The 15,961-nt window shown below is 38.0% G+C and overlaps 2 protein-coding genes across 2 annotated transcripts in view; both read right to left on the bottom strand.

Annotated features, from left to right (window-relative positions):
* The window catches only part of CDH13 (cadherin 13), a 1,286,821-nt gene that overhangs the window by 142,879 nt on the left and 1,127,981 nt on the right, over positions 1-15,961 (bottom strand). The window lies entirely within an intron of this gene.
* LOC122741609 (protein NDRG2-like) lies at positions 2,819-4,982 on the bottom strand. Its single transcript, XM_043985258.1, has one exon. It carries the CDS (start codon positions 4,841-4,843, stop codon positions 3,734-3,736), a length of 1,110 nt encoding a protein of 369 aa, XP_043841193.1. The 5' UTR covers positions 4,844-4,982; the 3' UTR covers positions 2,819-3,733.

Genomic DNA, 15,961 nt, shown 5'->3' with positions numbered 1-15,961 from the left:
ATTTTCTTATTTAGACCCAAGGAAAACATCCTTGTTCTATGGTAGCAAGTAACATATATTAACTTTAATCTGCTCTTCTAAGTATGGCAGCTCCTCATGGGAACTATGTACTTTCATCTCATTATCTGGTGAATTTTTGCTCTTGATGAAGTTATCAGCTAAGCATCTATCATCCAAATATCAAATCTGTATATTTTACAGTTGAATCTGCTTATTTAGTGTGTCAAAAATAATTCCCCCTCTTCCTTTCATCTTAAACTTTGTAGGAAGAAAAAATGATAGGCTCAGAGTTTGAAAAGACTCAAGAAGCCATCTAGTCCATTTTGTATCTTAATAGGTATTCCCTCTGCAAGAGCTGTTACAGTAAGTCTATATATTAATGAACCTCAAAAAAAAGTGCAAAGGCAGAAAAATGTTCTATGTGGGCATTTGTATTAATTATATAAATTCATATTGTCTAACCTATCTTTTTTTTGTTGTTTTTTTTTTTGGAAGCAATGGGGGTTAAGTGACTTCCCCAGGGTCACACAGCTAGTAAGTGCCAAGTGTCTGAGACCGGATTTGAACTCAGGTACTCCTGAATCTAGGGACGGTGCTTTAACCACTACATCAGCTATCTGCCCTCTGTCTAACCTATCTTACTAGAAATATAGTCTCTTCTTCCTTGGTTTTAGTTTCACCTAGGAATATTTATTGTTCCTCAATCTCCATATCTGATCAGTTGCCTGTTGATTCTTTTCAATTATACATCAACATTTATTGCTGAAATGTCCTTCTCTCTACTCTCAATGCTATAATCATAGTTTAGGGTCTGAGTACTTCTAACCTAAAGTATCACAGTTGCTTCCTAATTAGGTGCCCTGACACACATCTATTTCTGTAAAGTATTATCTTGTTTTACTAAGTAGAATGGGTTTTTCTGTAATCAATACACAATGAGCACAGTAGGCTTTCAATCACCATTAAGCTCCTACTATATACTTGGCCTTGTACTAAGTAAGAATTGTGAGAGTTTCAGAGTTCATCATGAAAAATCAGTTTCTGGAGACCATTGAGCTCAGGAAAGTATCTGGGTGGGAAATGATGAGGTAAAATATCAGGGTATCCTTCTCAAGCTTAAGCTCTTGAAGGAGCTCCCAGATATTCCAACCCCCACCCCTATGGAGAGTAGGCATTTTGAGAGTTGGAATAATGCCCCCTGCTGGGAGGAACATTTTGTGAGCTCTGACCTGAGGACAAGCCATGTGGCCTTGGCATCAGGAAGTGATGTTTGCTCATGGGTACTGTTGATTAAAGCTACCATCCAATTAACTTGGAGGTGTGTGTGTGTGTGTGTGTGTGTGTGTGTGTGTGTGTGTGTGTGTGTGTCCTGTTTCTGTTTTGGCAGGAGGCTTCTGGGACAAAGAAGGGGGCCAGGGTCTCTCTTTTTGCCTGGTACCTCAGCTTGGCTGGAGCAGAGATGCTGGCTCGGTTAATAGATAGATGAAGGAACCTTGGCCTCTTTCTCTCTCCTCACCAAATTCTTATGCTCCTTAATAAATATTTAAAAGTCTAAACTCTTACTAAAGCTTATAATTTATGGTGACCACTCATTAGATTTTTAGACAGTCTAGTTAGAATTTTAGCCCTTACAGACAGCAACTTTAAAGCATTTTCCTCTAAGTGGGGCAGGGACAAGGAGAAAATTATATTTTAATGATTTTACATTTTCCTTGGGAGCCTTGGACAAAGCCATGTGCAAAGACATTTCCTTCTAAATTGGCTTCTGTGATGCTGAACATAATGTCAGAACCAATCACACACATACATACACACACAAACATATGTACTCACACTCTACACTAACACAACAACATGCATGCTCATACCATACACGCACACACACACAAGCACTCTGCAAATGAGGTATAAGCCATTCTCTTGGTACTTCACTCTCAGCATGTTTTGTTTTTAAAGTCCAGAAAAATAGATCTTTAACCTTTTGAGTTGGAGAGAAATTGATATACTTGGTTAGGCCCCTTATTTATATTGGGGTTAGTAATCCATAAATCAAGACAAAGTAAGATATTCTGCTTTCATTACCAGAGATTTGTATGAATTCATGCAGAGAATCTACTTTCAGCTTCTAATTTATACCTAAATCCCATGTGTCTTAATCAGAAGACCTAAATTAAATCCACAGATAGCCACTGATTATATTGTAGCTTCAGGTGGAAGCCTAATTCTTCTTTCCAACTTCATCTTTGTATTACTCTTCTCCTCTGTGACTCATTGAGTTCTATGCCCTTTGCACCACTTCAGAAACCAGAGGAAAATGAAACGCCATCCCTGGGAATTGGGGCCAAGTTAAAGTTCACATGAGAGGATTAAAGAAAAGCCTAGAATTACTGGGCATGTTTTGTTCTCTTTGTGTTTTAATTGTCAGTGTTTTCCCCACAAAAGTTTGGATGGAAAGGGAAGAAGGGGGAGGGGAGGAGAGGAGAAATGTAAAGAGTTAGAGAGAGAGCAGGGGGTGGGGAAGAGAGACAGACAGACAGAAACAGACAGAGACAGAGATAGATAGAGACAGAGACAGAGAGAGTAAGGCTATATGCTATAGAGAGTAATGAAAACCACAACTACAAGTCTAATGCTGAGCTAGCCTCAATCTACACATGTGGAAAGATGACTTGCAATGTTCATCATCCAAATCCTATGACAGTAACTCAAACATTGAAACAACCATTTGTGCACAATTAAGATGACACCATGTGAATAAACCAACTGGGTATCATTGTCTCTTACAGTCCAACTGACCTTTTGTCTCCCAATTCTAATGTTTTTTTTTTCTTGTCTACACAATTTATTGTTATAAGGGGAGTTGTGGGGGACAAGGGGGTAACTTCCCCTCTACTATAATGTGGTCAGAGGCCCCAAGACACTTACCCTGCTCCCTGGGCAATCCTGCCCACCTCTCATGCCAAATCTCAAGCAGCAAACCATGATCTGGCCCCCCACCTCACTCCATAAAAATTGACAACTATAGAGTTAGTGCAGCCAAGCAGCCCGGCTCCCACTCCCTTCCTACTCCTGCTCCCGGGTCCAGCCTACACATTCACTCACACTCACCACCTCCCACACTTCTATTTCTTTTCTATCCTCTGGACATCTCCATTACAATCATAGGGCCTAGACTGACCCAGAATACCCAATAAACTTTCTAAACACTCATACTGTCACTCACACACCCATCCCCATTAGGGGAGTAAGGATTAATCAGAATCAGCATTAGCAACTCCATCCCCAGTGGGTCCCCCAGATGCCCTTATTATAGTGCATCTTGGGATAGAAAAAAAGAATCTGAGCTGGGATGTAGCAACCCCTCTTCCCTTATCTGAAGGTTCCTGGATCAAGGAATAGCGTGTCCCCTCCAAGTCTTCCTCCAAAATAAGGAGACAATCCAGGAATGAAAAGTCACGGGTCTGGGTCCCTAAGAGACATTAGGATCTCTCTCCCAGGGTTGGGGGGGGCGGTGAAGGAGGGGGGCACAAGTTAGAGGTCAAGGTTAGGGTAGAAATCAAAAGGTCAAAGTCATCTCCCTGCAGATTCTGTCCCATCTCTCTCTCTCTCTCTCTCTCTCTCTCTCTCTCTCTCTCTCTCTCTGGCCAATCACCCTTATATACCCCCCTGGGTTAGAGCTGGGGCACTGGGGGGAGGTGAGGGCCAGGTTCTTCAAAAGGGGAGGGAGGGATGCTCAACTAGAGACTTCCATAGTATGTCCTGGAGACCCTGAAGGAACAGTCCCAGACTCGCTGCTCTGAGAGACGGTTCGAGAACGGCCGCTATCAATCGAAGCTCTACTGGTCAGGGAAGCAGTTCGGGATCGGGATAAACGGGTCATACAGGAAGATGCCATGTAGCCCATGCCTTGAACGAAATACTTGAAGGCTTCGGTCAGCTTGCCTGGCTGGGTCAGCTGGGGCTGACCTCCAGAATCTGCCATCTTGAGGAAAGAGGTCTTGGTTGGGTCCAGCTTCGAGTTACATTCCACCACAGCATCTTCATAGGGTGCCTGGTCTCCCACCACAAGCATCACAGGGTACTTGAGGGTTGCATCACCCCTACGTTCAAAGTGCAGGTCTCGGCGGTTGTTGTAGCTGTTCCAGAAGAGCTCAACGTTATCTATGTTGGGAGCATGCATAATGATATCTCGATACCGGTGCACCAGCTCTGAGTGACCAGACAATTCTTCCTGACTGAAGAGGTGCTCAAGGATCATCTCAGGGATAGAGGAGGTGAGGCCAGTCAGCTTGTGGGCAGCCCAGTCCATCCATCCCTTAGCATTGCAATCGATGTTGATGAGAACAAGGCCTTCTACTAGGTCTGGGTTTGTAAGAGCAAATCGAGACAGGATATAGGCTCCAGCTCCAACTCCAACTCCAATTATGGTAGAGAAGTTTAAGTATTGCAAGATAATAGGGATCATTTCTGCAAGCTGGTCCAAAGATGGATACTGGTACCCCAAAGGAAACACAGGTGCTCCCTCTTCCATGCCAGGGGCTTCCACATGAACCCGAACAAAGTTCTTGATAATTTCCTGCATGTCTCCGAAATCAAACAGAGGCTTGAAGCAAGTATTATAATTGAGTCCTACATCGTGGTAGGTGAGGATCGCTGGACGCTTGGGTTTGGGGGTGCCATAGACAGTGAAAGTGACGGAGCCATAAGGGGTCTCCACAGAATGAGTCTGTCCTTGGTCCAAGAGAATTCGGGCAGCTAACTCAGCCTCCTTATTAGTTTCAGGAGTCTGTCCTGGTAACAGCGGCTTTTCCTCAGTAATGTGCACCTCCTGTAACTCCGCCATGGTGGCTGGATTCTTATTGGCTGGATGCAGTGGGGTTAAGGGTGACCGGTTCTCACTCTTCTCAGTCCAGGGGTCTCACAGTTCTCGGTGTCCCGCGGTTGCCTACTCTGCTCCCGAGCGAGTAGTTGGAAAACAAGCCCGGGGGCTAATGTTTTTTTAACAAATCAGATCTACTATTGCTATGCATTCTATTTCATTATATCTACATTTTTAGGGATACCCCCAAGGCACCTGCTTTATCAATGACCTGATTCTGGGCACAAACGGTAATAGGAAATACTGAAATGCCACAATAAAATGGGGAATTGAAATAGATTTTTCCAGATAAAATGAAAAGGGCGGGCCTAAGGATTATTTATTATTAAAATAATTGATTTATCCTCTAACCCATATTTCAAGTGTATGATATAGAGATGGTGCAAGTGGTTACACTGCAGTGGGTACTTGCTGCAATAATGCAGATTGTAACCCATTTAAAAACTTCTTTGACATTCTGCATGACTTCAACCTGTGGACAAACTGATGTTAAGCTCCTCTGAGTACAGATATATTGATACTATAGATAGACGAGATGCAAAAATCCATAGCTGAACCCATATATTTTATGTATGTGAGTTTAAAAGAAATAGTAAATGATAATTTCATTAATACTTTTTCACCTTTATTGTACTTTCTCCTTGACATTTCCCAGCCTCTTGCATTGTGAAACAGATGATAGCAATATATGAAAAACTACATAAAATACAACCAAGTTGTGTGCCCATTTTATCAGTTGTGGCCATCTATAACATTTTCTGAGAGAGAATGATCTAGATAAGTTAGTACTGTGCATTACTTAGAAAACTATCTTAATGGACCCCAGAGAAATAGGGCAAGTCAATTTTCCAGGTCAGCTTAATTCTACTGAATAAAGAAGCTGAATCAAATTTAACAGTGAAAGACTAAAGACTGTAATAGATGATTAAATGTTACTGGGAAGAATACTAACTTCAGAGAGAAGTAGAGAATGAGCCAGAATAAATTCATTTCCAATCAAAGAACAAAATGTTGACATTGATTGTAGAACTATAATGACAATGGAAAGCACTCTGTCCCAAAACATCACTATACTATACTGGAAATTTCCATAATGCCTTATGCCCTTGTAGGGATTACATAAGTAATAAATCCATCAAACCATATCCCTTGCTTCCCTACAACATTTTTGTACCTTAACTCTTAAGAGGCATTTTTGTTAGAATATAGGAATGTAGTAGAGCAATCCTCAACACCACCATAACTATGGAAGAATACATGCTAGATACCCCCCACCTTCTATGAAGAGATCTTTAAAAGTTGATTTCTGAAGAGAAAGGGGGAAAAATCCTTTTAAGATGGATGTTGAAGTGCTTGGTAAATTTCTGGCTTGGTTAACACACAATTTTATACAATATAAATTATATCTGAAGATAGTATCTTACATATAAAGATTCTAGTTCACATTTCTATGATTTTCAAGCCTTTGATTTACAAGCACTTTGCCCACAATGACTCAGGGAACTAGGTAGTGTAAATAGTATCATTTCCATTTTATAAATATAGTTGAGTAAACCAAAGTCCAGGGAGCTAAAATTTATAAGACTGGACATCTGGTGAGTGGCAAGGAAGGTTCTGCAACTAAATTCAGTGTTTTGTTTTGCTTTATCATACAGTACTACTTTCATGTACTACTTGTTTAATCAATTGTTGTTAAATTGTTTCAGTCATTTCCTACTCTCTATGACCTCATTTGGAGTTTTCTTGGGAAAGATATTGGAGTGCTTTTCCATTGCCTTCTCCAGCTCATTTTACAAATGAGGAACTGAGGGAAATAGCATTAAGTGACTTGCCTAGGGTCACACAGCTAGTGTCTGAGGTTAGATTTGAACTAAGTTCCTTCTAACTTCTGGGTCAGCCTTCTCTCCACTGCAATACCTACCTGCCCTGCTTAAAAATACTTATATGAAGTTTCTTAAAATGTAAGTCTGTATATATTATAATATCTGGGACAGACAAGAAACTTGGATAATGAGTTGGTGTCAGAGTTTATTAGGATTTTAGAAGTAACTTTCCACACTTACTAGTTGTGTGACCCCGGGGAAGTCACTTAACCCCCATTGGCTGCAAAACAAACAAACAAGAAGTAATTTTCCAAATTTCCTTTTGGAAATTAAAAAGCTTTTTTAAGGACCCAAAGTTCACCATGAAAGGTCCATCGGTTTAATACCAATAACATACTAGTATTATGCATGGAAATGAGGCAAGAAACATATCAAATCTACAAAAACTTAAAAATTAATTTCACACAGAGCACAGTAGAGCAGTACATGGTAGGTGTGGGTAGGATGCAACATTTAACTAATGAAGAATCCTAAAGAGCAATAGTTAAAGACATGAAGATGGAATTATATGATAGGAAGAAAAAGTGGTCTGGCCACATGGGAAGGGTAAAAGATGGTAGTTGGGTGGCCAGAGTGCTATAGGCACTGGTACATTTATGATGGCAAAAGGAAAGAAGATGTCTACCAAGATGGCCCTATGGCTATCACATGGAGGAGCAATGGACAAGAATTTCATAAGATGGGCAGGCATGTATAGATCAGGATTTGTATCATCAAATGGAACTTGCAAATCAATGAGACTGCAGATCCATTTAAATGTTTGAAAGTAAATTTATAATTATTGTTTGCTAAATAAAAGTGAAAATAACTCACCCTAGAGAGGCACTTCAAAGAAGAAATACAAAGAAGTAACTATTTGTTGCAATAGCAGCAAAAGTAAACTTTATCTTATAATGTACACATATTTCTGCCTTGATATGAAGAATTAAGGGAAAGAAGAAAAGGATTCTGTTCATGGACCAGTATAACTGGCAGAAGAGAAAAGGCAGGTAGCTGGAGCTCCTTCTAGGTAATCATCCAGAAAGAAAAGATATAAGAAAGAATCATCACAGCCCAGGTAAGCTGGTTCAAAGCTCATTAGGAGACAAAAGTGATTTCTCTCTTCCCCCTACCTCTGGTAGAAGCTGCCTATGTAACATTCCAGAGGCTGTTGGAACCCCCTAGACTGTGACGTTATGAGGAGAGAGAGAAGACTGGATAAAGCAGTATTGAAAAACAAAACAAAACCAATATGTAGCAATGCATTTTCCTGTGAATTAATTTACCAAGATGATATAACAACAATGTTTGTACCTCAAATATTCCGCTCTAAGATAAATCTGTAGGGTTTCCTGCTACTGACATAGTTCACATCATTAACATTGAAAGCTTATAGTAAATGAGTAAAGATGGTGGCATGTATTTTCCCATAATTAAATGCAATATGAAATGAATATGACTTTCATGGAGCAATAAAAATAACAGAACTAATCTTCTAGCTAGTCATAGCTAAGGAGATTTCCAACTCAATTCTTTCTGACTATGCATAGAAGGGAAAGGGGTCTCTTCCAACCTGCTGCAACATTCTCATCACATATAAGCCTTGACTACATTCTCCTTAAGAATTACTTTCCCAGAGCCAAAACCTACTTGTCCAGTGTTCTCAACACTTTCATGGTTTAGATCAAAGCAGTAGCCCAGGGCATGAAGCAGCCATGTTCAGGGTTATAGTGAGGAAGGGCCATTCTTCTACTGTCCACTGGGAAGCCTACCTTCTTGGTAATGTCAACCTTGTAAGGTAGGTTCTGTTATTATCCCACATTTTACAGATGGGGAAACTGAGAATTACAGAGGTAAAATAACTTTTCCCAGGGTTACAGAAAAAGTAGTTGTCTGAGTCAGTATTCAAACTCAGATCTTCCTGATGGCAAGTCCAGTGCTCTATACACTACATGAGGTTTCTCAAAATCTTATTTTACTTCATTTTAAATTTTTGTTTATATATTAATTATTTATGAATCCCTGAAAAATATAAGATCCCTTGATAGTGCTATTATGATTGTATTTTTTTTTAGTTTGAGGTGGGAAAAGCTTAACAATAATAGAAGTTATCTTAAATTGTCAAAGGCAGTTGCCAAAAGGGGAGTATACTTTGAACAAGAAGTTACGCCTTTTCCTTCTCCTTCTTTACTTCCTCTTCATTCTCCTGAAGGAGAAAATGAGACCTTGTCACAGTTCCAGGACCAACAGGAGTATGCTAGTGGCTACCGAAGTACAAGGTCCCTTCCTGGGTAAAGACCAGAATAGAGTCAAGAAGACCACTAGTCTCACCTCTCCTTACAACCTTGGAAGCATCAACAATTTCTAGCCCTCCCCCACCCCCTCCATGCCTTGCAAAAAAAAACACAAAAACAAAAACAAAAACAAAACAAAACAAAAAAAACTACCTTTGAAAACAGCAGCACAAAAATGTGAAGCTTGGGTCAGTGTCCCTGAAACCATTGGAAGAGAGCCTAATTTTAACATAAAGTTAAAGTAAAATAATAGGCTGGAGAAATGAGGAAATTACAAAAAAGAATGTGATTATAAAAAGTTACTATGGTGATAGGGAAGATCAAGACATAAACTCAGAAGACAACAATGTCAAAACAGCTACAAGCAAAGCTTCACAATAAAAAAAGTGACTTGGACTCTAGAAAAATAATTCCTGGAAGAGCTCAAAATGGATTTTTAAAAACAAATAGGAGGGGCAGCTAGGTGGCGCAGTGGATAGAGCACTGGCCCTGGAGTCAGGAGTACCTGAGTTCAAATCCGGCCTGGCCTCAGACACTTAACACTTACTAGCTGTGTGACCCTGGGCAAGTCACTTAACCCCAATTGCCTCACTAAAAAAAAAAAAAACCCAAATAGGAGAGGTTGATGACAAATTGTGAAAAAGAAATGAGAGCAATACATGAAAATTATGAAAAGAAAGTCAATAGTTTGGTAAAAGAGGCACAGAAAAAACCTGAAGAAAATAACACCTGAAAAAACAAAATTGGCCAAAGGGTATAAGAGGCAGAAAAATCCACTGATAAAAGCAGAATTGTCTAAATTGAAAAGTGATACAAAAGCTCACTAAAGGAAATATTTTAAAAAATAGAATTGTCATTCCTCAATTGAGAAATGGTCAAAGGACATGAACAGGAAGTTTTCAGATTAAGAAATTAAAGCTATCTTCAGCCATATGAAAATATGTTCTTAATCACTACTGAGTAGAGAAATGCAAATTAAAACTACTCTGTGGTGCCACCTCATACCTAATAAATTGGCTAATATGACAAAAAAAGGAAAATTATAAATGTTGGAGCAGTTGTGGGAAAATTGAAGCACTAATGCACTGTTGGTGGAGCTGTGAACTGATCCAACAATTCTGGTGAGCAGTTTGGAACCATGCCCAAAAGACATCTGCATAATCTTTGACCCAGCAATACCACTACTAGATTTATATGCCAAAGAGATAATTTAAAAAGGGAAGAGGACTTGCATGTATAAAAATATTTATAGCTGTTCTTTTTGTAGTGGCACAGAATTAGGAATTGAGGGAATATCCATCATTTGGAGAATGGTTAAAAAAAGTTGGCATATGAATGTAATGGGGATATTATTGTGTTATAAGAACTGATTAGCAAATGGATTTCAGAACAACCTGGAAAGACATAAATGAATTGATGCTGAGCAAATGAGCAAAACCAAGAGAACAGAGTACACAGTATCAACAACATTGTTTGATGATCAAGTGTGATAGACATAACTCTTCTCAGCAATATAATCATCCAAGACAATGCCAAAAGACTTATGGTAGAAAATTCTCTCCACATTCAGAAAAAGAACTATGGGGTCTGAATACAGATTGAAGGGTACTATTTTCACATTTGTTGTTGCTTTTTGTTATTGTTGTTTATTCATTCTTGCATTTTTTTTCCTTTTCTAATTCTTCTCTCATAACATGACTAATGGGGAAATGTTTGACATGATAGTAATGTATAACTTATATCAGATCGTTTGTTGGCTTTGGGAGGGTGGGAGAAAAATTTGGAATGAAAAAAATCTATACATGTAATTGGAAATTTTTTAAAAATAACCATTATTTTAAAAAAATTTAAAAGAATTTCTCTTTAGAAAGTCTCTTCACAATTTCTCTTTAGAAAATAACATTGGGGAAAGCTAGATGGCTCTGTGGATAGAGCACCAGCCCCGGATTCAGGAATACCTGAGTTCAAATCCAGCCTCAGACACTTAACAGTTACTAGCTGTATGACCTTGGGCAACTCACTTAACCCCAATTACCCCGCAAAAAAAAAAAAAAGAAAAGAAAAAAGAAAAGAAAAGAAAGAAAATAACATAAATAGGGGCAGCTAGGTGGCACAGTGGATAGAGCACTGGCCCTGGAGTCAGGAGGACCTGAGTTCAAATCTGGCCTCAGACACTTAACACTTACTGGCTGTGTGACGCTGGGCAAGTCACTTAACCCTCATTGCCTCACCAAAAAAAAAAAAAAAAGAAGAAGAAAGAAAGACAAGAAAAGAAAAGAACATAAATAATCAGTTGGATGTAAAAAGCTATCTTACCCTAAAGAAAAGTAGAAGGGGGTAATAAAAGGTAGGGCAGAATGGGGGAGGTAAAAGTCAGAAGCAAAACACTTTTGAGGAAGGACATGGTGAAAGGAGAGAGAGAGAGTGGAATAAATGAGTGGGATAGGATGGAGGGAAATACATTTAGCAATTATAAATGTGAAAAAAAATTGAAGCAAATTTTTGTCATAAAGGTCTCATTTCACAAATATATACAGATCTGAGTCAAATTTATAAAAATAAGAGTCATTTCCAAATTGATAAATGATCAAAGGCTATAAAGTAATTAAATTATCTATAGCCAAATGAAAAAATGCTCTAAATCACTATTGATTGGAAAAATGCACATTAAAACAATTCTGAGGTACTACCTCATACCTATTAGATTGGCTAATAGGACAGAAAAGGAAAATTACAAATGTTAGAGGGGATATGGGAAAAATGAGACATTAATGTACTGCTGGTAGAGTTGTAAAATGATTCACCTATTCTTTACAGCAATTTGGACCTATAATCTTTCAGAAGAAAAATAGATATTTAATGTAATAGAAGACTTTCTTGCATTTCTGATGAAAAGAACAGAGTTGTGTTTCTGGTGGCAAAGAATTGGAAATTGAAGGGGTGCCCATCAATAGGGGAATGATTGAATAATTTGTAGTTTATGATTGTGATTGCTATAAGAAGTGATGAGCTAAATGCTCTCACAAAAACCTGGAAAAACTTACATAAACTGACCCAAAGTGAAATGAGTAGAACCAGAAGAACATTGTACACAGTAACAGCAATGTTGTGGGATATTCAACTGTGAATGACTTGGCTATTCTCAGCAATTCAATGAGCCAAGATAACTATGAAGGACTTATGATGAAAAATACTGTCCATTGCCAGAGAGAGAATTGTTTTCTGGAATCTGAGTACAGATCAAAGCATTTTTTTAACTTTATTTTTGGGTTTTCATTTTTGTCTATGCTTTCTTTTACACCATGACTAATATGGAGATATGTTTTGCTTGACTATATATGTATAACCTATATGAGATAGCTTGCGTTCTTAATGAGGCAGCGGGGATGGAATGAGAGAAATTGGAACTCAGTTTTTATTTGTTTTTTTTTTTTAGTGAGGCAATTGGGGTTAAGTGACTTGCCCAGGGTCACACAGCTAGTAAGTGTTAAGTGTCTGAGGTCAGATTTGAACTCAGGTACTCCTGACTCCAGGGCTGGTGCCCTATTCACTGCACCATCTAGCTGCCCTGGAACTCAATTTTTAAAACAAATATTAACCATTTTTACATATAACCAGGGGGAAAGAATATATTAAATGAAAATAAAAGGAAAGAACAGAACCAAATTAAAATTTTTACTTTCACATACAAGAAATACTCAAGAAAACATTTAAAAAGGAAACAAGAAAAAGAAATCATAAGATATTTGATAAGGTTAAAATGTTTCTATTCTTATATGAGAAGATGATACTTGTAACTCCTTAGAACTTTGATCATTTTATGGCTAGTTAGGAGTATACATAGACAAAGGGCAGGGGGGTAAGCTTTGTATGATGGGATGATTTAAAAAAAATTTATTAAGGAATAAATAAGAAAGTTGGATGCACAAGTAGAAGTGGAAAGAGAGAGTAAAAATGGAGAAATATATCCGATGTAAAAGAGGCATGAAAGGAAGATCTTTTACATTGGACAGGAAAATGGGTGGAATGGCAGGCAACACAAACATTACTCTCATCACAATTGGATCAAAGAGGGAATAACACACACACAAACACACAGAGTTGGGTACCCTAGAAGGAAGAAGGAGGTGAAGGGGATGGGAAATGATAGAAGGGAAGGCAGATTAAGGGAGGCCATATTCAAAAGCAAAACTAGACTTTTGAGTAGGGATGGAGTGAAGAGACACACACACACAGAAGGGAGGGATGGAGGGTGGGAGAGGTAGAGGGGGAAAGAGAGAGAGAGAGAAAGAGAGAGAGAGAGAGAATAAGGAGGAGAATAAACATTAGTAATCATAAATGTGAATATGAATGGGATGAACTCACCCATAAAAGGGAAAGGGAAGCAGACAATGGAATGGATTAAAAACAGAATCTCCAAATAAGAGAGAGTTTTATGGGATATAAAATAGATAATGTTTAATATATTACATTAAAAAAAAGTTTCACTCAAATAAAACCAATGCAGCCTAGATTAGAAAGAAAGCAGAAAATGGGAAGCGGATATCACAGAAAATTTCTCTTATACAGGCCTCATTTCTTAACTATGTGGATATAATTAAATATGTCACATTTATAAAATATATATTTCATTTCCTCAATTGATAAATGGTCAAAGAATATGAACAGGCTGTTTTCAGAAGACAAAAATCAAAGCTATCTATTGCCGTATTAAAAATGCTCTATATCACTATGGATTATAAAAATGCAAATTCAAATAACTGAGGTACCACATCATTCATATAATATTGGCTAGAAAGACAGAAAAAGATAATGATGGGGGCAGCTAGATGGCACAGTGGATAGAGCACCGGCCCTGGATTCAGGAGTACCTGAGTTCAAATCCGGCCTCAGACACTTAACACTTACTAGCTGTGTAACCCTGGGCAAGTCACTTAACCCCAATTTCCCCTCAAAAAAAAAAAAGATAATGATGAATGTGGGAAAATTAAGAGGCTAATGCACTGTTGGTGGAGTTGTGAACTGTTTCAGCCCTTCTGGGGAGCAATTTGGAACTATACCCAAAGATCTGTAAAACTATGCATACCCAGTGAATTAAGCAATATCACTAGGTGTGTAGCCCAGTGAGAAAACAGGAAAAGGAAAAGGACCTACACCTACAAAAATATTCATAGCAGCTCTTTTTTTCCTCTTTTTTTTTTGGTGGCAAAGAATTAGATATTGAGAGGATGTTCATCAATTGGGGAATGGCTAAACAAGCAGTGGTATAAAATTGTGAGGGAATACTATTGTGCTACAAGAAATCATGAACAGGATGGTTTCAAAGTACTGCCTTGAGGAAGAAAGAGAATTTGTAAGTCAATTTTAAAAAATGAATGTTAGGGGGCAGCTAGGTGGCACAATGGATAAAGCACCGGCCCTGGATTCAGGAGGACCTGAGTTGAAATCTGACCTCAGATACTTAACACTCACTAGTTGTGTGACCTTGGGCAAGTCACTTAACCCCTATTGCCCTACAAAACCAAAAACAAACAAACAAAAATGAATGTTAGAAACTGTTCTCACATGTAATTGAGGAAAATAAAATATTCAATAAATATTCCCATAATTCCAATAAATGATTCCAAAAACAAAACAAAAAAAAGTTTGGGAAGACTTATATGAACTGATACAAAGTGAAGTGAGCAGAACAAGGAGAGCATTGTAGAAAGTAACAGCAATATGGTATGATAATCAACTGTAAATGACAGTTATTCTCAGCAATAATGATCCAAGACAACTCTGAAGGATGTAAATGAAAAATGCTATCTCCCTCCAGAGAGAGAACTGATCATCTGAATGAAGACTGAAATACACTTTTCTAACTTTCTTTATTTTTCTTGTGTGTGTGTGTGTGTGTGTTTTCTTTTGCAACCTGACTAATATGAAAATGTATTTTGCATGACTGCCCATGTATAATTGATAGCAAATTACTTGATTTATCAAGAAGGGAGGGAAGGAGGGAAAGAAATTGGAACTCAAAATTTAAAAATAAAAAATGTTAAAAAATGGTTTTACAGGTAATTGAGAAAAATAAAATAAGAGAGCCCTTAATGAAATTATGTGTGGAATATGAACAGTTTTACAAAAAGCATAAACTATGTAAAGGTAAAAGACTATGCAGTTTAAATATTACCAACATGTCCTGATAAGAAAAAAAGGTTATTAAATGAACATAGAAAGGAATGGATTAATTTGCAAATCAAATAGAAACAGTAGATAAGTGGGGGAGAAAGGCAGATAACAGTAGAATTAGTGAATGGTAAATGTAATTTTGTCACCAAGTTTAAAATGATACCTGTATTAAAAGATACCTTGGAAGAAAATGTAGGCATATGACAACAAAATTTATTGATGCAGAAAGACAAAAAGGAGACCACACATTGTGTTACTGCTAAAAGTCAGAGGCTGTGACCCAAGAAGAAAAGTTCCATATAAGATCACATTACTAATGACCTCTCTGATTATGTCTACGTCACTCTTTCTGTGAGCCTCTGTTTCCCCATCTTTAAAATACTAGTGGGTGGACAGAATGGACTCAAAGTCCCTTTGACACGTTCTGTGCTATGTTACCCATTAATTAATATACTATGACTCTAGAATGATTAAAACTCTTAACTTTAAGTTAAATGTGAGTTAATATCCCGACTGGGATCTTCCCATGTCTCATTCCATTTTTTGCTCCCCTAATACATTCTGGGTTCCAAACCCATTTCCTGATGTAATTAAAATGAACTCTAGTCTTTGGATCTTACTTTCCACAGATCTCAGCACTCCTAGGCCATGGTCTTTCTCTTTGCCTAACAATTTGTCCCTTGATTATTCTCACTTCCAATCTACTACCATAGTCTACATCCTTAGACCCTAGACCTAGAGCTCTATTCCTG

The sequence above is a fragment of the Dromiciops gliroides genome, chromosome 2 (assembly GCF_019393635.1).
Source record: "Dromiciops gliroides isolate mDroGli1 chromosome 2, mDroGli1.pri, whole genome shotgun sequence".
Classification (NCBI taxonomy): domain Eukaryota; kingdom Metazoa; phylum Chordata; class Mammalia; order Microbiotheria; family Microbiotheriidae; genus Dromiciops; species Dromiciops gliroides.
Note: the sequence above shows the minus strand (reverse complement) of the source record. Positions and strands in the feature narration are given on the sequence as shown.